At 42.6% G+C, this 22121-nt stretch overlaps 1 protein-coding gene across 1 annotated transcript in view; it reads left to right on the top strand.

Annotated features, from left to right (window-relative positions):
- Nucleotides 1-22121, top strand: part of NDUFA4L2 (NDUFA4 mitochondrial complex associated like 2) — a 62294-nt gene that overhangs the window by 17807 nt on the left and 22366 nt on the right. Inside the window, exon 2 of the mRNA XM_060760875.2 lies at nt 13644-13732. Coding sequence (XP_060616858.1) covers nt 13644-13732 — 89 coding nt within the window. The remainder of the gene's footprint in view (nt 1-13643; nt 13733-22121) is intronic.

The raw sequence follows: 22121 nt of genomic DNA, 5'->3' as shown, positions 1-22121 counted from the left end.
AGGCTCCCCTTTCTGTCATTTTTAGGGCACCGGTTTTAAGAAACCACTTTTTCTAGGATCGTTTCTCCTGATATTCTCCAATAAGACCTGGGTTAAGGCATCAGACTTAAAAAAACATATTTTCTTGAATTGTCTCCCCTGATATCCTTCAATAAGACCTGGGTTAAGGCATCAGACTTAAAAAATCACTTTTTCTGGGATCATTTGCCCTCAACACTCTTTCAATGAAACTGAGTTTTTAAACACTTATTTCAGTGGTAGCCACACCACCTGAAGGAGTATTATTAGCCATTGTTATAAATTACCTCCTCATTTTATGGCAGCTTTAGAAATAGCAAGATACCTCTAACTCGCATTTGAAGCTTGCATCATGTACCATCAGTGGCAGTTTCTTAAGTGTGTAGAAACACATTTATTTATTGAGCTGCAGTGAGAGTTTAGATTTGTCTCTCAGAAGCCTTCTCGCAACAGAAAAATGGAGGCCCAGCTTAGTTAAAAGACACGTCATGGCTTTCTTGTGTTCTGAGTAGCCCAACAGGCAGGGCTCACAGGGAAACCCCTGTGACAATCCGCGCTCCACACGTAGCCAAATGAAACCAAAGTAGCCATGGCTGGCAGCCAAACAATCTGTTGCAGTTGAAGAAAATGGTGGTGGCACCCGTGCCATTACAGCTGATTGAAAGAGCCAAAAGAGCTGAATCAACTGGAGCCCGTTTTGAAAAACGAATCTATGCACAACCACACTGTCTACTCTCTAGCCTACTGAGTGCAACTGCCTCTGACTTGACCAACTCTGATCGTAGGAGATGGGGTTTGTAGTCAAACACACCTAGAAGGCACCCAGGTGTTGAAGGTAAACTTAGCAGAATAAGAGCATAGGAAATTATCTTATTTCACACCAAACCACTGGTCCATCAAGCTGAGAAGCTACATAACAAGCCTCTTTTCCTGCCTGGAAATGCAATGGATCAAAGATATGAGTTTTTACTTGCAAAACATTATGTGATCTGCCACTAACAAGGGTTAAGATATTATTTATTTATTTATTTATTTATTTCAAACATAAATAAACATTTATTTATTTCAAAAATGTAAGCCCGAGGGGGCTTACATACGGCAGCAATTTGATGCCAACCCACACAACAAAACAATATCACACAAATTTGATATTAATTAAAACAATAAGTTATAAAATATCCAATTTAAAACATTTCTAATTGCAATGTAATCACATCCAAGTCCAGTTCAGTATCCATAGTTCCAATCCATAGCCTGTCTCTTATCAGTTCTCATGAATCATTGCGATTACTTGTTGGCCTGCTACCCAAATGCTTGGTCCCAGAACCATGATTTGAGCTTCCTCCTAAAGGAAAGGATAGACGGAGCTGATCTAATTTTTCTGGGAAATGTGTTCCACAGAGAGGGGGCCACCAATGAGAAGGCCCTGTCTCTCATCCCCACCAATTGCACTTGTGAAGGAGGCGGGATTGAGAGCAGGGCCTTCCCAGATAATCATAGACCTCTGAGGTGGAGATATGTTCGGACAAGTAAGCTGGGCCAGAACCATATAGGGCTTTATAGGCCAAGACCAGCACTTTGAATTGTGCTTGGAACTGGACCAGCAGTCATTTGGAGCTGACATAACAGGGGGTGGTATACTCCATGTATGCTGCTCTGGTGATTTATCTGACTACTCCCATTTATACCTTCGTCCTCTTGCTTATCTTGTCATGTTGGTAGGGTTGGCTTGTCTTTCCATTTTAGAGAAAGGATTCCCACTCACTTCCAGGTCATGTAAAAATGAGTCTGAAGAACTAGAACTTGGAAAATGGTTTTGGACTGCAACTCCATTCTGGGGCATTCTGGGACTTGCAGTCAAAAATGCAACTTCTCTAAGCTCTGAATAGAGCAAACATATGTTCCCAGAAATATCAGAAAGCTGCTTGGGAGACATGCCAGTACTGTGTTCTTCTATACTCTGTATGGTTCCTACAGAGAGAGCAAGGCATCTACCTTCCTGCCAGGCAACCATTGCAACCTCCTCCAAGGTAACAGCCAAATTTGTATGTTTATCCCAAGTGACTTGCCCATCCTCAGATGTTTTCTCAGTATTAATAACCCAGCAGCAGATGGTGAAATACGTCTGTAATCTCTGATTCTCCAAAGAGAAGCCAACAGTCCCTGGGACTGTAGCATCATTTTTGATTACCCGGTGCATTTCAGATAACAGTGACTGCCAGGTCTACCTGGAAGACAGCCAGCACATGGCAAGCACATTGCACAAAGAAGAAAATCATTATTTCCCAACAAGTCTAACCTTCAGTATCACAACAGGCCTTCACTGCCTGAAACATGGCATTCAGCAAAGGAAGTGAAAATTGCAGCAGGAGAAAGGAGTTTGTGCCTGATCCTGCGCTGACTGAGATGCTACAATATGAGCTCAAGGGAGTGAGATGGTGCTAGTTACAAAGACATTTGATCCAGACCAACTCATCTGAGGTGTTCTGGATTCTCTAGTTCCATCTTCCATTGTCAGGAGTCTAGACCAAAGCTCAGATGGGAATAGTGAGAATGAATCATGACTCCTAAGCTTACTTTTTCCTCTCACTTCTGTCACCCTTTCCTTCCATATCTTCACTGGATTCCTGCCTCTCTTCCATTTCAGCTCTAGATGCAGGGCATTTGACCCTAAAGAAGCCCCATATAACCTGATCAGTGATAAAGAATCATGGAGGTTGACATCCAGAACATCTTTAGACAATTTCCCCCTAATTCCTGTTCAATTCTTATGAAAGAGAATTGTGCAGCTTTCCATATATTGATAGACTTCAGGTCCCAGTTGTCTTCATGAAAATAGCCAATGGTAAAAAATAATAATGCTGGGTTGGCATTCCAACATTTGGAGAGCTATACAATTTCCACCCTGGCCTTATGGTGATTACATTTTTCTGTCTCCTGTATAATATTTATCCTCTCTCCTTATCTTTTCTTAACAGACCTCATGCTGCTTTGCACTGCCTTATCTTCTTGTTTCTTTGTCTACATCTTAATACGTTAGTAGTTCTATGTTTTCTATTCTGTTCTGTTCTGTTGAACCTTGCATATGAAATTGCTTCCCCAAGTCTCTCTTAAAGTATATGTTACTATTGTCGTTTACATTTATATCCTACCTTTCGTCCAAAGAGCTTAAGGCAGCATACATGGTACTCTTGCCCATTTTGGACCTAGCATCAACTGGTCTATGGTCATCTAACAAACTTTGTGTCAAAGTAGGATTGCCAGGTTCCTCTTATTATAGCAGCCTTGTTTTAGATCCTGAAAGCATGCCCCTTATTGGACTGGGAAGGAGCCCCCAGTGGTGCAATGGGTTAAACCCTTGTGCTGGCAGGACTGCTGACCAATAGGTCCGTGGTTTGAATCTGGGGAGAGCAGGTAGAGCTCCATCTGTCAGCTTCAGCTCCCAATGTGAGGACATGAGAGAAGCCTCCCACTAAGATGGTTAACATTCTTGCTCATCCCCTGAGCAATGTCCTGCAAATGGCCAGTTCTCTCACACCAGAAGTTACATGCAGTTTCTCAAGTTGCTCCTGACATAAAAAATGGACTGGGGAGTAACGTATTTGAGGGTCAGAAAGCTTTTATACTGAATAAGGTAATGAAAAATCCCATATTTCTGAATATGAGTCTTCATATAATTCATAAAAGTTAACAATACATTCAGCCCGCCATAGTTTCTAGGGTTAGGAATGCAGGATCTCCCCTGCTCACAATTTTTTTTAAAATCTAAGAGAACACTTCTCTAGGAATCTGTAAGTCCTCCAGTGAAACTCTATGCTCACCCTCCTGTAGGGTCACACTGAAGAATCTAGAGATTCCTAAGGACCACATATTAATCAAATCCATGAGTAATCAGATCCATAAAAGTTAAACCTGAAATGTGGAGGACTAATGTAGAAAGAAACACATGGCAAAGTTAACTGAAACCTGTATTTTCAGTTAGGGATTTAGATACAACATAACTCGTTAATAGCATCTTCCTGATTGTCAACAAATTTATCATATTCTTATAGTGGAACCCTGAACTTTCCAGTCATAATGTAACTTTTAATCTTTTTTTTTCAATTATTCTTGCTGCAGATTTAGAAATTCTGCGAAGCTTATGTTTTGAAGGTGCCTGGAAGGTTCAGGTGTATCAACACCTTTTTAAATTAAGTGTATAAAATTCTCAACACTCTTTTTGGGGAAAGTCTTTAGGTCACTTCTTCTTCTCAAAAAAATTCACTTTTTGACCAAGGTCTCAAATTTCCTTTTTTTCTGCCTACTTTCTCCTGCCATCTTGCAGATCACTACTTTGTCAAGCCCACTTCAACAATCAGAATTTTATGTGTATGTGCTTAAATTATCTATATCCAATTGTGTGAAGCATGAATGGAACAGGATTTTGCATGTACATTTGTCTCACACAGTCAGCTGCTTGTACTGTAGCACCAGACCTCCAGACTCTGATGGGTGTTAACCTTAATATCCATTGAACAGATAATATTGTAGTTGGTCTTGATGTCAGATTGTTGTGGGTCTTGGTACTTCCATGCCTGGGGAGCAGTAGACCAAGTTCCAGGTCTTAGCCTTAACTCTAAAGGAGCTATCCAAAGTGTTGAACCATATCCTTGAAATAGATTCAGGACCTTGGAGAGCTCAATTAAAGCTAAGATGAAAATGCGGACTGTATTCTGACATGGGAGCCACCAGCTACTGCTGCTGCCACCAGCCCTATCCAGTATGGTATTCCAGTTTAACAACCTATGAAGGGCCTTTAGTCACTCAGTGTCTTCTGCCCTTAAATCAGTCGCCATTTTCTACTGAGAACACAATCTGACTTCTTTCAGTCAGTCCAGAGAACTAACTTCATCCCTTTCAGTCATAGGGTGAGGCCAATATTTAGTCTCATTTTCCCCAGTATAATTAACAAAACTTGCAAAATAAACAAAAAGTCATGTGTCCCCTGCTTCCCATGATTGCCTGTCATGATTTTAATTATTGCCCGTACTTAGAAGAAGAGAAGGCTGAGAGGAGATATGATAGCCATGTATAAATATGTGAGAGGAAGCCACAGGGAGGAGGGAGCAAGCTTGTTTTCTGCTTCCTTGGAGACTAGGACGCGGAACAATGGCTTCAAACTACAAGAGAGGAGATTCCATCTGAACATTAGGAAGAACTTCCTGACTGTGAGAGCCGTTCAGCAGTGGAACTCTCTGCCCCGGAGTGTGGTGGAGGCTCCTTCTTTGGAAGCTTTTAAACAGAGGCTGGATGGCCATTTGTCAGGGGTGATTTGAATGCAATATTCCTGCTTCTTGGCAGGGGGTTGGACTGGATGGCCCATGAGGTCTCTTCCAACTCTTTGATTCTATGATTCTATGATTATTCATTCAGTCACCATGTTTATATAAATTTATTTTAAAGGAGCCAAACCAACTTTCCAAAACAAACCCCAACAACATCAGTGCTACATAAAATTCTGCATCTATTCTGCAAAAAGAAACAACAAGTAGGCTGCAGATTCAGGCAGTGAGATTGTGTTCAAAGCCCTGCCACGGCGTGGGAAGGCATGTCTTTTGGTGAAATCATGAACAATTTCAACCATTCTACAAATCTCCTACAGATTTGCAGAATGGGCCTTGCTAGAATTCACCCCTCCAAAATATGGGGGATATAGTTGGATCTCTGCATCTCTGCATCCATGAATTAAACCATCCACATCTTGAAAATATTTGTTTAATCCCAAAAGCATAGTTGTATTTTGTTGTTTTCTATTGTATGTAGTGATATTTGAGCATCCATGAATTTTGGTATCCACGGTCCTAGAATCAAACTCCAGTGGATACTAAGTTCCAGTGTTAAATACAATGGAGACAACTTTAAATCATTGACTCTGCCCAAAGAGGGATAATTCAGTCCCTCTCTTTTATCTTGTTGCCTCCAGGAGTCCGATTTCCTGACTGGGGAACCCAATAGGAAAATATTTTTTATGATCAAGCTTCTAGCCCTGTGATATTCCATACAGCAAATTTCACCACCCATAACAGTCTGTTCTTGACAACAGCCCCATGTTTATGTAGATGAGCTCCACTTGCCCCTCTTCTGCTCTTTGTTTCAGGACATTAAAACATTTTGCTTTGATTTTGAGGTTAGGAATATAAGTACCGGACTATTTGGTTGCCCAAAGGCGGTGGGGGCAGGGTAGTGGTACAGGAAGGTTCATTATGCTGCAAACACCTACCTGGGCATGAGGGGCCATTGCAATTTGGGAAAGGTCAAGCAGCTGCTGTATCTGTTTGGATTGAGGCTTTGCACCTTCGGCCTCCTGGGATTCGTAGAGCAGGCTGGGAAGGAAATTACCTTGAATTGGATACAAAAGCCACGGGCGCTTAGGGCAGCCTCGTTAAATAGGACTGGTGGTAGCTCAAGCCCAAGAGCCAAGCAAACAGGAGTGTTCTGATTGAATGTGTGCACTGGCACATCCACATACATGTTTGTGTGTGTGTGCGTGTGTGTGTAGGAGGGAGCCGAGGAGAAGAAGAGATACTGTCAGAAACAACCTCCAGTTCAAAATCTACTAAACAGACATGGACAGCCATGTTCAAGTTTGAAATGTGCTGGCTAGAGAACAGTTACAGGGCCAGCAGGCAAGTAAGCAGCAATGGTGTCTGCAAGCAACCTCTAGAATGCAGCAGCAAGACAGCTGAAGGAAAGAGTTCTGTCTCACAGATCTTCTGTCAATGTGTGCATTTACCTTCAAGTTTATCAGTTTATGGAGACCTCAAGGGTTTCCAAAGAGTTTACTTATAGGCAAGGACTGTTTAGAGATGGTTTTGCAAAGTCTTTCATCCAAACTATAGCCTACAGCATCTGATATTGGTTGGTGATCTCCCTTCCAGGCACCAACCAAGACTGACCCTGCTTAGCTTCCAAGGGCTGGTGCCTTTAGGGTATTTAGCCCTTTTATACTTCCTAGGTTAGTAGAGATGTGCATGTTGCTTTCAGATGCAGAGGACTATTGTCTCCCATTGCCATGTTTAAAGAGATCCAGTTAACAGTATAGTCAGCTTTTGTACATAGAATGGGGTGGAGGCAGGCAAGTAGCCGGGGGGGGGGGGGGGGCTCGAGGGGCTTCAGCCCCTCCCCCGAAATTCTCATGGTGGTTCGCGAAAAGGGCTTACTGGTGCATTATTTAAACTGTTATGTTTATTCATATCATGATCTGATCACCATACTCAATATATCCCATATGCATGGGGGTATTGGGGTAATGATACAAAAGGTTTGCTAGGCTAGACCCTCTTTCATTCAGACTCAGCCCCCTCCCCCAAAAAAACTCAGCCCCCCCAAACCCCCCCCCCAAAAATCCCCCCCCCCCCCGAAATGAAATCCTGGCTACGGGCCTGGGTGGAGGAGTGTGATTTTGTTCTTTGCTTTAGACAGTAACATGCCTTTGGTCAGTCTTGTATGATTCACAAGAAACTGCTTGTTTTTGTTGCTCTTCTATTTTAGCATCTCATCGGATGAGTCACTGGAGGTTTTGGAAGTAAAGGCAGTCCATGAGTTACAAAAACCAACTTACAAACACTCATAGTTAAGAACAGGAATGAAACAACAGGAAGTGAGAGAAATCTACCTTTTGGAAGGGAAATCGACTCCTGAAAGAGTTTATCATGGAGAAAAGGTGTCTCAAATGAAGCTTTATCACCAAGCCTTGTTTCCACAACAAGCCAATTTTTTCAGAATCCAATTCTCACAGGGACAGAAAGCGAGATGAAATTTCCTGAACAGGGGCACAGGCAATAAAACAAGCACAACAGAGATGCTAACCTTCTCTGTTGTATCCAAACAATGAATGGAAATAGATATAGATATAGATATAGATATAGATATAGATATAGATATATAGGCTGGAGTTCCACTTTTAAACTGGACCTATTCTGACTTACATTCAAATTCAACTTCAGAAGAAACCTACAGAACTTATCTTGTTCGTAATTTTGGGGCTATCTGTACTATCTAAATCTGCAAGAGCTGTTTACCTAGAGGATACTTTGGGAAACAGTGAACTTCATAAGCCGTTCTCTTTCTTCTTCCATGTCATTTTTAACAATTTGAAAAGGTCCCCTAGTAAACTGAATCCCCTTCCAGACTCACAACAGCACCAACAGTATCCTCACCATCAAATTAGTTGGGGATGCTTCTAACGTTTGGTCACAGCATCAAAAAGTAATTTTTTATTGTAAGTTTCATAATGGCCCAGCATGGCTCTTGGTTTGGAGGATCCTAGTAGCTGTAGTCCAAAAAGATAATCTTTCCAAGTTGGGATGTCCATAAACCTTCCATAACACTAGAGCTATCCCATCCAAGGGTCAGACAGGACCCTTATCCAAGTCATCAAAAGTTATATGGTATTATTATTAGTGTCTTGTAAAAACTGCTATACATGATTAGTGTATTGAGAAAACCAGGTTCAGGTCAGCACTGTCTAACTTACGTACCTCACTCAGTTGTTGAACAGATAAAGCAGGCAAAAGAATGGCATTCTCCCTTGAGTTCATTGGTTTGTTTGTTTGTTTGTTTGTTTTTGTCATGTCAGGAGTGACTTGAGAAACTGCAAGTCGCTTCTGGTGTGAGAGAATTGGACGTCTACAAGGATGTTGCCCAGGAGACGCCCGGATGTTTTGATGTTTTAATATCCTTGTGGGAGGCTTCTCTCATGTCCCCCCATGGGGAGCTGGAGCTGATAGAGGGAGCTCATCTGCGCTCTCCCCAGATTCGAACCTGTGACCTGTCGGTCTTCAGTCCTGGCGGCACAGGGGTTTAACCCACTGTGTCACCAGGGGCTCCTCCTAGTTCACTGGTGAAAAAGAGGGATGGTAATATAACTAAGCAGATATGCAGATGACACCACTCTGATGGCCGAAAGCGAGGAGGAGCTGAGGAGCCTTCTAATCAAGGTGAAAAAAGAAAGCGCAAAAGCCGGGTTGCAGCTAAACGTCAAAAAAACCAAGATTATGGCAACAAGAATGATTGACAACTGGAAAATAGAGGGAGAAACCGTGGAAGCCGTGACAGACTTTGTATTTCTAGGTGCAAAGATTACTGCAGATGCAGACTGTAGCCAGGAAATCAGAAGACGCTTACTTCTTGGGAGGAAAGCAATGTCCAGTCTCGATAAAATAGTGAAGAGTAGAGACATCAGACTGGCAACAAAGATCCGCCTAGTCAAAGCCATGGTATTCCCTGTAGTCACCTACGGATGTGAGAGCTGGACCTTAGGGAAGGCTGAGCGAAGGAAGATCGATGCTTTTGAGCTGTGGTGCTGGAGGAAAGTTCTGAGAGTGCCTTGGACTGCGAGAAGATCCAACCAGTCCATCCTCCAGGAAATAAAGCCCGACTGCTCACTGGAGGGAAAGATACTGGAGACAAAGTTGAAGTACTTTGGCCACATCATGAGGAGACAGGAAAGCCTAGAGAAGACAATTATGCTGGGGAAAGTGGAAGGCAAAAGGAAGAGGGGCCGACCAAGGTCAAGATGGATGGATGGCATCCTTGAAGTGACTGGACTGACCTTGAGGGAGCTGGGGGTGGTAACAGCTGACAGGGAGCTCTGGCGTGGGCTGGTCCATGAGGTCACGAAGAGTCGGAGACGACTGAACGAATGAACAACAACAATATAACTAAGCAGTAAATAAATAAATAACACACAATCTCATCAAAATGGTCTGTCCTGGCATAATTATTTATTTACTATTATTTATTTGTTTGTTTATTTACTATATTTGTATGCCACTCTTCTCAGCCCTTAGGCGACTCATAGCAGTTTAAAATTTAGGACTTTGACCATACCTGCAAAGGAAAAATCTGATTGTGGGACAAGGGAACTGTAGAAAAAACATCTAGATAGCCTGATCAAGAAGATCAGCAGATATCTCACAATCATCTGAGCTTATCTTTGAATAGGGACGTAGAGAGTGGGATGGGGGGGGGGGGGTGTTCCCATATTCCCCATGCTAAAACTTGGAATCCCACAATTAAATTGCTTATCAGTAGTTTCAGAAGACATCAGACAAAGCATTTCTTCAGCCTACATATTTGGAAAAGAGACAAAATTATGTAGCTCTTGACTACTGGTAATCATTCAAAATGAAGTCCTCCGTATCAGAATCTTGATTTCATTATATGTTGGAAACATACTCTCATTCTAACTTTTGCAACAATAAGGCCATAAACTTTCAAAAATATGCAAGTTGTAATAGCCAGAATGATGATTCTTGATTCCTGTAGTCAATTCTAAGGACAACTGCAGAATATGCAAAACTTTGAATAATAAAGAAGGGGGAAAATTCCACATGTCCATGAACGCATCCCCATAAACTGTATCAAGTAATCTGCCAAAAATCTAGTTCCAGGCTCACAATCCCCACAGAGGTGTTAGCATTACAGTCAGCCTTCCACATTTGTGGATTAAACTTTTCTAATTATGGTTATTCACCGGTTTGATTAACATGATCACTTTAGGAATCTCTAGGTTCTCCAATGCAACACTACTGTCAAACATCTAGCAGATCTTGAATCCTAGAATCATAAAGTTGGGACAAACCTTGTGGGCTATCCAGTCCAACCCCTTGCCAAGAAGCAGGAAAATTGTATTCAAAGCATCCCTGACAGATGGCCAGCCAGCCAGCCTCTGTTTAAAAGCCTCCAAAGAAGGAGCCTCCACCACACTCTGGGGCAGAGAGTTTTACTGCTGAACAGCTCTCACAGTCAGGAAGTTCTTCCTCATGTTGAGTTGGAATCTCCTTTCCTGTAGTTTGAAGCCATTGTTCCGCAACCTACTCTCCAGGGCAGCAGAAAACAAGCTTCTTCTCTCCTTCCTATGACTTCCCCTCACATAGTTATGCATGGCCATCATCATGTCTCCTCTCAGACTTCTCTTCTGCAGGCTAAACATGGCCAGCTCTTTAAGCCGCTCCTCATAGGGCTTGTTCTCCAGACCGTTGATCATTTTAGTTGCCCTCCTCTGGACACATTCCAGCTTGTCAATATATCTCTTCAATTGTGGTGCCCAGAATTGGACACAGCATTCCAGGTGCAGTCTGACCAAGACTGAATAGAGGGGAAGCATTACTTCCCTGGATCTAGACCAGTGGTTCTCAGCCTGGGGTCCCCAGATGTTTTTGGCCTTCAACTCCCAGAAATCCTAACAGCTTGTAAACTGGCTGGGATTTCTGGAAGTTGTAGGCCAAAAACATCTGGGGACCCCAGGTTGAGAACCATTGATCTAGACACTATTTATTCATCCATTCATTCATTTACGACATTTATATGCCACTCTTCTCACCCCGAAGGGGACACTAGACTCCTATTTATGCAGGCCATCATCCCATTGGCTTTTTTAGCTGCTGCATGACATTGTTGGCTCATTTTTGTTTTTTTTTATTGTTTTATTGGTTTTTCCCACTCCCACCCTCCCCTCCTTGTACATGCCATTTATACATCAAACTACAGAAGTTACATTTGAAATATCAGTCTCAGTCTTAATTTTTCTGCTCCACATCCTAACACATTCTCTAAATAATTCCGAACTGGTTCCCACATCCTCTTAGTTATTGTAACCTTTTCAATTTTATCTATATTATTCCATTTGCAATTTGTTATTTCCACATTTAACATATTCACTATATAGTTATACCAATTAATCAGCGTCCATTTTGTTTTGTCTTTCCAACCCCTCACTAAAACAATTTGTGCACAAGCGATTAATTTGTCAACCATTTTTTTCCTTTTGTATATTCTTCACTCCTGCTATTCGTGCATGTAGTATATTTCTATTAATTATTACTATTTGTAAGTTTAACATTCTATTGATTTCCCCTTCAATCCTTTTCCAATATTCTTGCACTTGATCACATTCCCATATCATATGATTAAACACCCCTCTTTGTTCACAGCCATGCCAACACCTATCCTTTATCCCTGGTACAAAGCGTGAAAGTTGTGCAGGAGTTCTGTACCATCTGGCTCATTTTTAACTTGTTGACCACAAGGACTCCCAGATCTTTTTCACACATACTGCTGTCGAGCCAGGCATCCCCCATTCTGTATCTTTCAATTTCATTTGTTTGGTCTAAGTGGAGTATCTAGCATTTGTCCCTGTTGAACTTCATTTTGTTAGTTTTAGTTTTAGCCCCTCCCTCTAATCTGTTAACATCGTTTTGAATTCTGTTCCTGTCTCCTGGAGAATAGAATGGCACTGATGGATCTAAAAATAACATTTTTTGCATGTTTTCCCCCCACTTTTGCAAGAGTCCTGGACCCCTAACACTAGCAAAGGTTGAGGGCTGGTCGTTTTTATTATTGTTTATTGTGCTATGTTATGTTTTCCACATGAAGAAAACCACTCTGTGTACCTAATATCATTAATTCCTCCTCCCCCCCCCCCCCAAAAAAAAGAGTTCTCGGTAACAGGACAATGTTAAATTCAAAAAAGAAGCCACAATAGATAAATGGCACTTTAAAAAATTAAAAATCAGCTGATGACTAATTTAGCTTGCTCAAATAATAAAATTGGCATTGGAAGTTCTCTAAAGAGGAGGTGTCTACTTGACTATAATAGCTGGTGGATTCTGAAAGTTGTAGTCCAAACAAAAGAGTGAACCATTTCTCCAAGCTCTGAGAGGGCCCATCTCCATACTTACAATGGGCACATTCAGATGGTGATGGTGTGATGGGATTCAGAGAGTGCCTTCTCTCAGGAAGGAAGCCTCACTGAATGGCCTAGGAAGGAGAATTTCTGCATTTCAGCAATAGCATTCTTTCAATCCACCATCACAACGCACTCAACTTAGTTTGGCTATAAACTAGCTAAGGAGTAAATTACATTGAGGGTTTCACCCAAGGAAGCAGAGAAGTGTCAAAAGCAGAGATATAGAATTATGGGGGTGGAGGAGAACACAGGGTGAACAAAGAGGGGTCAAGAGTAGGTAAGTGGATGGAGAAAAATCCATCTGGGGAGGATGGAGAAGGTGCAGGAAAGGTAGTTAAATGCCTTGAGATAAATAATGGCTTTAATTTACCAAAGAAAGGTGCTCATAACCTCATCTTCCAAATCTACCTCGAGTAGTACCCACTGCAACATCATTTAAACAGTGCTGTTGACAAAATGCCTCCCCATTGCCATTTTTCTATAGGCTCAGCAGGCAAAGGGAGAAAGGCAAAGGGAGAAATGCCATGTTGCTTTCTGCCACCCTTACACCTTCCCACTCACTCACCCAAACTCCAATATGAAATGTCAAAAGGACCCACTGTCTCCCTGCACCCCATACATAACCTATGAGATGTGGAGGGGGGAGGGATTAGCAAGCAATTTCTTTCCCCCAGATCCAATTCCTCCCCAAGACGTGGCTGTTTTTCTCCCCCTCTTAATTCGGTCACTCATACTGACAGCTGCACTATGTACTTGAGCTAGGCTACATGACTGCTGTGCCATATTTTCCCTGTAAATCTTCCAATGTGTCAGGCCTCACTTTCACTCTCCAGTCCCTTTGATAAATATTCATTTTGTTTAAGCATTTTTCATCTCTGTCTTTCTCTTTCTGCAGCTTATCCCCCTCATTGGCTTCATTGGACTCGGACTGGGCAGTGCCGCCCTCTACCTTTTGAGGTTGGCCATCTACAGTCCCGATGTGAGGTACGTTCCCAGGGGACAGTCAGTCCGATATGTTTGTGGCAGATCCATCCTTTGATCCCAATCCAGTATTGAAGAATTCACCGACTTAATCACAACATTAACTAACTTTGCACAGCAGCCTCCATTATTCCCATCAGCATGGGAAATTGGATAATGACAGTTGTTCTCTAAATACATCTACAGAGTATAAGCATTGGTTTAAATCAGTGCGTCTCAACCTGGGGGTCGGGACCCCTGGGGGTGTCACAAGGGGGTGTCATAGGCAGAGGCGGCCCTAGGTAATTGTCAACGGTAAGCAAACAGTATTTTGGCGCCCCCCGTCCAACCAATCATTGATATATATTTTCTGTTCGTCGTGGGAGTTCTGTGTGCCATATTTGGTTCAATTCCATCATTGGTGGAGTTCAGAATGCTCTTTGATTGTAGGTGAACAATACATCCCAGTAACTACACTTGCCGCACTTTCTCCCTTGCCTGACCCGCTTTGGCTCTCTGAGAGAGACAGAGGTGGAGATGCCCACCTTTCCTGAAGGTAGGCGCAAAAACAAAGGAGGGAGCGGAGGTGGGAGATACCTCCAGCTGGAGGGGCTCTCTCTCTCTCTCTCTCTCTCTTGGTCCCAATGGCTGAAGAGAAAGTCAGGAGAAGAGGCGACTTTTGGTGCACATGCTGAGGTCTTCAGACACGCCTCCGGACCCGAAGTGGGCCAGGCACGGCGGCTCCACCCCTTGGCCCATCCGCGGATTGGGGAGAGGAGAGGCGGTGGGTGGAGCGCTGGGGGATCAGGAAAGGGAGCCGGTCATGGGAAAGGGATCGAATGCGGAGAATGATTGAGCACCGGCTCTGCTCGCACACCCGGTGGCCGGGTGGAGCAGGAACAAGAGGGGCTAGGCGAGACTCAAGGGCCCGGCCACTTTGGGAAGAGGATCGGCCGGCAGCGAGGCAAGAAAGCCGAGGCTCCACCCGGACTGCTAGGGCTGTTGTGAGCTGAGGGGGCGCTCCTTAAGTGGCGGTCGAGGGGCATTTACAGAGGCGCCTCTGTGCCCCTGGCAAAAAAAAGTGTTTTGCGACCGCTTACTTCGCGTAATGGATGAGCCGCCCCTGGTCATAGGGGTCACCTAAGACCATCAGAAAACACAGTATTTTCTGGTGGTCAGGGGGTTCTGTGTGGGAAGCTTGGTCTAATTCTATCGTTGCTAGGGTTCAGAATGCTCTTTGATTGTAGGCAAGCTATAAATTCTTCAGCTACAACTCCCAAATGTCAAGGTCTATTTTCTCCAAACTCCACCAGTGTTCACATTAGGGCATGTTGGGTATTTGTGCTAAGTTTGGTCCAGATCGATCATTGTTTGAGTCCACAGTGCTCTCTGTATGTAGGTGAACTACAACTCCAAAACTCGTCAATGCCCTCCAAACCCTTCCAGTATTTTCTGTCGGTCATGCAAGTTCTGTATGCCATGTTCCGTTCAATTCCATCATTGGTGAATGCTCTTTGATTGTAGGTGAACTATAAATCCCAGCAACTATGATTACTAACAATGGATAGACTTTGGACTGGAACTCTGGACTCTGATTTGGATTTGGGATTTGGACCTGGTGCTGTTTTAATTTTCCCGCAATAACTGTATTTCTTAAATGTTTTTAAACATATTTATTTATGCCTTATTGTAAAGTTGGTTTTATAGATTATTGTTATATGTATGGTTGATTTATATGGTTTTTAAAATGTAGTGAACCACTTTGGGACCCATTTAGGGAGCAAGGAGGGATAGAAATAAAGACTTATTAATAATAATAATAATAATAATAATAATAATAATAATAATGTTTGTCCTCATCCAGTCCACAACAGTCTCCTAATTTGTGTGCTTATAATAATAATAATAATAATTATTATTATTATTATTATTATTATTATTAATGTTTGTCCTCATCCAGTACACAACAATCTCCTAATTTGTACATTTATTATTATTATTATTATTATTATTATTATTACTATTAATGTATGTCCTCATCCAGTCCACAACAGTCTCCTAATTTGTGTGCTTATAATAATAATTATTATTATTATTATTATTATTATTATTATTAATGTTTGTCCTCATCCAGTACACAACAATCTCCTAATTTGTACATTTATTATTATTATTATTATTATTATTATTATTATTATGTTTATTTACACTCCACTTTTTCTCTCCACAAGAAGAAAAAGCAGGTAATATTAAAAGCATTTCAATACAATTTAAAATCTACAAATATACAAACATTAGAACAGAATTAAATATCCTTGACATTTTTAAAATTCAGTTAAAATCCATAAAAATATATTCTAACTAAACTACTTTTTTCTACACTCAGATTTACCTGACCACACCTCTCCCAGTTTTCATTCTAAAATGTAGAAATGCGTGCTGCTTACTCCGTTGCCCTTTCCCTCGACCCTCCTGGGACCAGAAGATGTTATGGAAACTCTCTCCAGATCCTCCTTGTGTACTTAGAGGAGGCAAATGAAGATGTCCCTAAAGCAATAAGCAGGGCCAGGGAGTTCCAAGGCCTGATCATAGGACTCCACAGGGAGGGTAATAGGACTTGGAAGAGATGGTGATCAGGAAATGTTTGCTCCAGAGTTAATGTTCACTTTTGTAAACATAAAATGTGGATTAAAGAGAGTAAGGAAGAGCAAAAAGATTGGCTACTCATCCCCCTCTTTCAGTTGCCCAAGCCTGCCTGCCAAGCATCAATCTAGGGTGCCTCTGGCAGGTACGCCATGAGTCACCCTTTGAAGGCGGCTAATGTTTTTATAATATCTGTTTGCTCCTGCTAAAGAGATCATTGATTCAATTTGACACCAGCTGCCCAGGGGACTTAGCACAGCAATTATCAGCTCAGGAGCCCCTCTGCCTCTGAGTGAGCTGAACACAGCGCTGGAACCAAGGTCCGGAGATGTGTAACAGCCTCCTACCAACAAGAAACAGCAGGACCAGTATCGGAGCTTTCTTTTTCTTTTTAGGGTCCTGTGAATAGCACAGAAGCTAACTACGGACCCTCCAGTTTCTCCTGCATCCTCGGGTATAGGTACTACACAAAGTGTTTTTCTCTACTGCTCTGTAGTCATCTCAGAACAACAGACACTGAGAATAAAGAATTTCCAGGATTTACTTTTTTTCCAAGACTATTATGCCATTTGAATCCCTCTTATAGAAGCTTCCTACAAAGCCTAGAAATTAAATTGGCTGCCTAATGGTCCAAGGAGCCCCCAGTGGTGCAGCGGGTTAAACCACTGAGCTGCTGAACTTGATGATCAATAGGTTGGTGGTTGGAATCTGGGGAAAAGGATGAGCTTCCACCGTTAGCCCCAGCTTCTGCCAACCTAGCAGTTGGAAAACATGTAAATGTTAGTAGATCAATAATAATAATAATAATAATAATAATAATAAACTTTATTTATACCCCGCTACCATCTCCCCATGGGACTCGGTGCGGCTTACATCAGGCCGAGCCCACAATACATAAATACAAGTAATAACAGACACAATACAAGGCAATTAAAATAAATCTCATACACAAATAGCATACACATTAAACAAAGTACAGTGCACATTTAAAATCTATGGCTGGGCCAGGCATGTAGCTGGGGGGGGGGGGCTTGGGGGGCTTCAGCCCCCCCCCCCCCCGAAATCATCATGGTGGTCTGTGAGAAGGGCTTACTGGTACATTATTTAAACTGTTATGTTTATTCATATCATGATCTGATCACCATGCTCAATATATCCCATATGCATGGGGGTATTAGGGTAACGATACAAAAGGTTTGCTAGGTTAGACCCTCTTTCACTCAGACTCAGCCCCCCCCCCTCCCGAATCGAACTCAGCTCCCCCCGAAACAAAATCCTGGCTACGGGCCTGGGCTGGGCCAAATGTAATTGAAGTTTAAAAAATAATGCTAGGCATGAACAAGGTAATGAAGATGGGGCATTAATGGAGACATACAAGCAGTCCTAAATTGGTATAAAGTGCTTTGGAGGACATAATGCTAAGGGTTCATTATTCTGGGAAGGCACACTGGAACAACCACGTTTTCAAGCTCCTCCTAAAGACTGCCAGAGATGGGGCATGCCTAATGTCCTTAGGGAGTGAGTTCCAGAGTCGAGGGGCCACCACCGAAAGGCCCTCTCTCTCGTCCCCACCAATCACATCTGCAATGCAGGTGGGAGCGAGAGTAGGGCCTCTCCAGATGATCAAAGAGATCATGTGGGTTCGTACACAGAAATGCAGTCACGCAGGTAGGCAGGTCCCAAACCGTTCAGGGCTTTGTAGGTAAGAACCTGCACCTTGAATTGGTACCGCTTTGGCAGAAAGGTAGTGGTGCTCCATGCAGTCATGCTGACCACATGACTTTGGAGGTGTTTACAGACAACACCAGCTCTTCGGCTTAGAAATGAAGATGAGCACCACGACAAGACTTAATGTCAAGGGGAAACCTTTACCTTTACTATTAATGCTCTATTGAAACAGAGAGCCAAAAAAAGGGATACTGCTTTGCATAAAATGTATGTAGCTTAATTTATATTTATAAAGACAGGTTTAGAAAAACTTGCTTTAATTTATAGATAAATTGCCTTATATATAAAAGTATTCGTCAAAAAAAATATATCCCATCCTTCACCATAAAACTATCTCAGGATGGTATCAATATAAAATAGTGTACACCATTATTAAAAATCTAATAAAAATACACTACAATCGATCAATGTCAGATACAATACACATCGCTATTCAACTACCTTGTTCTACATTTTGCCATAGGGAGGACTGTTTGCAGTGGCTCACTAAGTGCTAAGTACTGAAGGACAACAACTTTTATCTTTTTTCTCTCTCCGATACAAACATTCTTCCATGCTTTTGGCTGCTATCTTTAAACAGGCTTGGACTGGGCATCTCTTCAAATCTGGGGAAATCCATAGTCCTCTAGATCTTGCTGGACTACAAATCCCAGCAGTCACAGCCAGCATAACAAAGGGTGACAAATTGTAAGAACTGCAATAAAGGTCTAAACTAAGGCCCCTTCCCCACTGCCCTATACCTCAGGATCCGATACCAGATTATCTGCTATACACTGGATTATATGAGTCTCCAATGCCAGATAATCTGGGATAAGGTTATCATCTGGTATCAGATCCTGTGATATAGGGGCAGTGTGAAAGGGGCCTAAAATATTTTTTTCATCCTAAAATATGAGATTTTCTTTTTCAAATAGAGCAAAGATTCCCTGAAAATCACAAGGATTCTGAATCTTAGACTATAATTCCCACAATCCTTGACTATTGACTATATCTGCTGAGATATTAAAAGTTCTTGTCCAATTGTAACTTAGGACTCAAGGTTAGGGATAGCCAACACTGAAGATCATCCTAAAAATAGCCCTTCAAATTACAGACAACCTTCTGTCAGACACATGGGCTAGATCTACACCACAAAATTATAGCAATTTGATGTCACATTAACTACCATTTTCCAATGCTATGGAATTCTGGGATATATAGTGTTGTGAGACATCTATCCTTGGGTTGCTGTGAGTTTTTCAAGCTGCATGGCCATGTTCCAGCAGCATTCTCTCTTAACGTTTCACCTGTATCTGTGACTGGTATCTTCAGAGATTCTGTTGGCAGTGAGGCAAGTAGAGTGTGTTTGTGTGTGTGTGTCACGATGCCAGGGCTCTGCTATATTCAGGTAGAGATGAACCAAACAAACTCCCAGTTTGTGCTAAACAATTTAATTAAAACAGCACTTACTTTCTGGCTGTTTTAATAGTCCAAAACAAAACAAGAAGATAGCATTCAGCCACAGAATATAAATGTTGCAGATTCACGATAATACCATAGTCAAAAGGTCCAGGCAAACTGTCAAATTTTGAGAGTTCAGTGATCAAATCCAGGGACCAAGAGTCTATAGTGTAGTCAGAAGCCAGTCCACAGATTCAAGGTTCCGGGGTTCCAAGAGTACAGGAGACAGGTCAGGATACCGAAAATCCACAAACCTGGGGGAAAACCAGCAGCATTTACCACCAAAATAAGACAAATATTTTTCTCCTGAAGATCAGTCCCAAGGCTAGCTCATTATATACAGAAACACCCAGCTGCAAACTATGTCTTACATACTTCCACCCTTAATTGCTTTCACCCATGAACTCTTACTTACAGATTACTCAACCATTTAGAACTAAGACTTACATGAACCCATCACCAACTGCTAGGCCCATCACCACCAACCACCATCAACTGCAGAACATAATAAATGACAGTGTGTCTGTGGAATGTCCAGGATGGGAGGGAAAAAAAAAACCTTGTCTGTTTAAGGAAGTGTGAATGTTGCACTTAGCAACCTTGAATTAGCATTTGAGTAGCTATGAAGTTTGCAAAGTCAATCAGTGAGGGTATCTGCATACGGGTAGCCTGGCCTTTGTTGCTTGGATACCCTCACTGATTGACTTTGCAAATTTCATGGCTACTCAAATGCTAATTCAAGGTTGTTAACTGCAACATTCAACCTGGACATTCCACAGGCATATATACACTCCACTTGCTTAGTTGCAAACAGAAAATCTGAGGATGCCAGCCACAGCTGCAGGTGAAACGTTACATCCTGAACGTTTCACCTGAACGTTTACATCCTGAAAAACTCACAGCAACCCCATGATTCCAGCCATGAAAGCCTTCAACAATGCACATTTATCCTGCTCTGTCAGAGAGTTCTGGGTCCCAACAAACTACACATCCTGAATTCCATAGGATGGAGTTAGGATAGTTTAGGTGGTCTTGAACTTCTATATTTCTACCACTTGGATACTTTCAAGGTCACCCAAGCTGGAATGGCCAATGGCTGAAGCTTTTAGAGAAATTAGACCAAGGGGTAGATTGGAACTGGATAAGGATACTGAAGCTCTTTTTCTCTGCCAAATCCAGCATCTTCATTTATCAGAGCCTGATTCCCACATGGAAAGTTTGGTCTCTTGCTTCCTGTCTAGGGCCAAAGTGTTAGCAGAGCAGGAAAAAGCCCCTGGGTGTGTGAGAAAGAGTTTCTCGTGGGAACTTTCCCCAGCCTTGATCCCCAGCACTATTTTCCTGACTTGACCTCCCCACATCCTATTCCTGCACACGTAAGAGGCCGTTTGCTCAATGACACCTCCAAGCAAAAGAAAGAAAGCACAAAATGTTCTCACATGCATAATGTTTCCACAACAAGACCAAAAATCAACTAGAGCCCACTCCACATTTTAAAGCAGTGGTTCTCAACCTTCCTAATGCAGCAACCCCTTAATACAGTGCCTCTCGTTGTGGTGACCCCCAACCATAAAATTATTATTATTGCTACTTCCTAATTGTAGTTGTGTTACTGTTATAAATCATAATGTAAAAATCTGAAATGCAGAATGTATTTTCATTCACTGGACCAAATTTGGCACAAATACCCAACAACAGCACTCCATGCCACCATGTCAGCCACATGACTTGGAATTGTCTATGGACAACACCAGCTCTTTGGCCTAGAAATTGAGCAACAACTCCCAGAGTTGGACATGACTGGACGTAATGTAAGGGGAAAACTTTTACCTTACGTTACCCAATATGCCCAAATTTGAATACTGGTGGGGTTGGAGGGAAAATTGATTATGTCATTTGGGAGTTGTAGTTGCTGGGATTTATAGTTCACCTACAATTAAAGAGCATTTTGAACTCCACCAATGATGGAATTGGACCAAACTTGGCACACAGAACTCCCACAACCAACGAAAAATACTGGAAGGGTTTGGTGAGCACTGACCTTGAGTTTTGGAGTTGTAGTTCACCTGCATCCAGAGAGCATTGCAGACTCAAACAATGATGGATCTGGACCAAACTTGGCATGGATATTCAATATGCCCCAACATGAACACTGGTGGAGTTTGGGGAAAATAGACCTTGACAGTTGGGAGATGCAGTTGCTGAGATTTATAGTTCACCTGCAACGAAGAGCCCTCGCCTGCTCCGCACCCCTGCCTGCCGGCGGGAAAGCAATATGGGCAAGGGGCGCCTGGCGCAAGGCCTTGTGCCAAAGGGCCCTTGCCTGCTCCGCACCCCTGCCTGCCGGCGGGAGAACAATGCAGGCAAGGGGCATCCACAGAGCCACTCGTCTGTCCCTTGGCTCCTTCTGCCATCAGAAGAAGGCGAGGGACGGGTGGATGGCTCCGCATGCAGCCTAGCCACCCACGAAGCCACTCGCCCATCCCTCGCCTCCTTCTGATGGCAGAAGGAGGCGAGGGACGAGCGAGTGGCTTCACGCACGGGAGTGCCAGTGGCTCAGGGGGTCAGCTTCCATTTTGGAGGGGGCGTGGCCAGCCAATGTGGC

This window comes from Anolis sagrei, chromosome 2, assembly GCF_037176765.1.
Source record: "Anolis sagrei isolate rAnoSag1 chromosome 2, rAnoSag1.mat, whole genome shotgun sequence".
Lineage (NCBI taxonomy): Eukaryota > Metazoa > Chordata > Lepidosauria > Squamata > Dactyloidae > Anolis > Anolis sagrei.
Note: the sequence above shows the minus strand (reverse complement) of the source record. Positions and strands in the feature narration are given on the sequence as shown.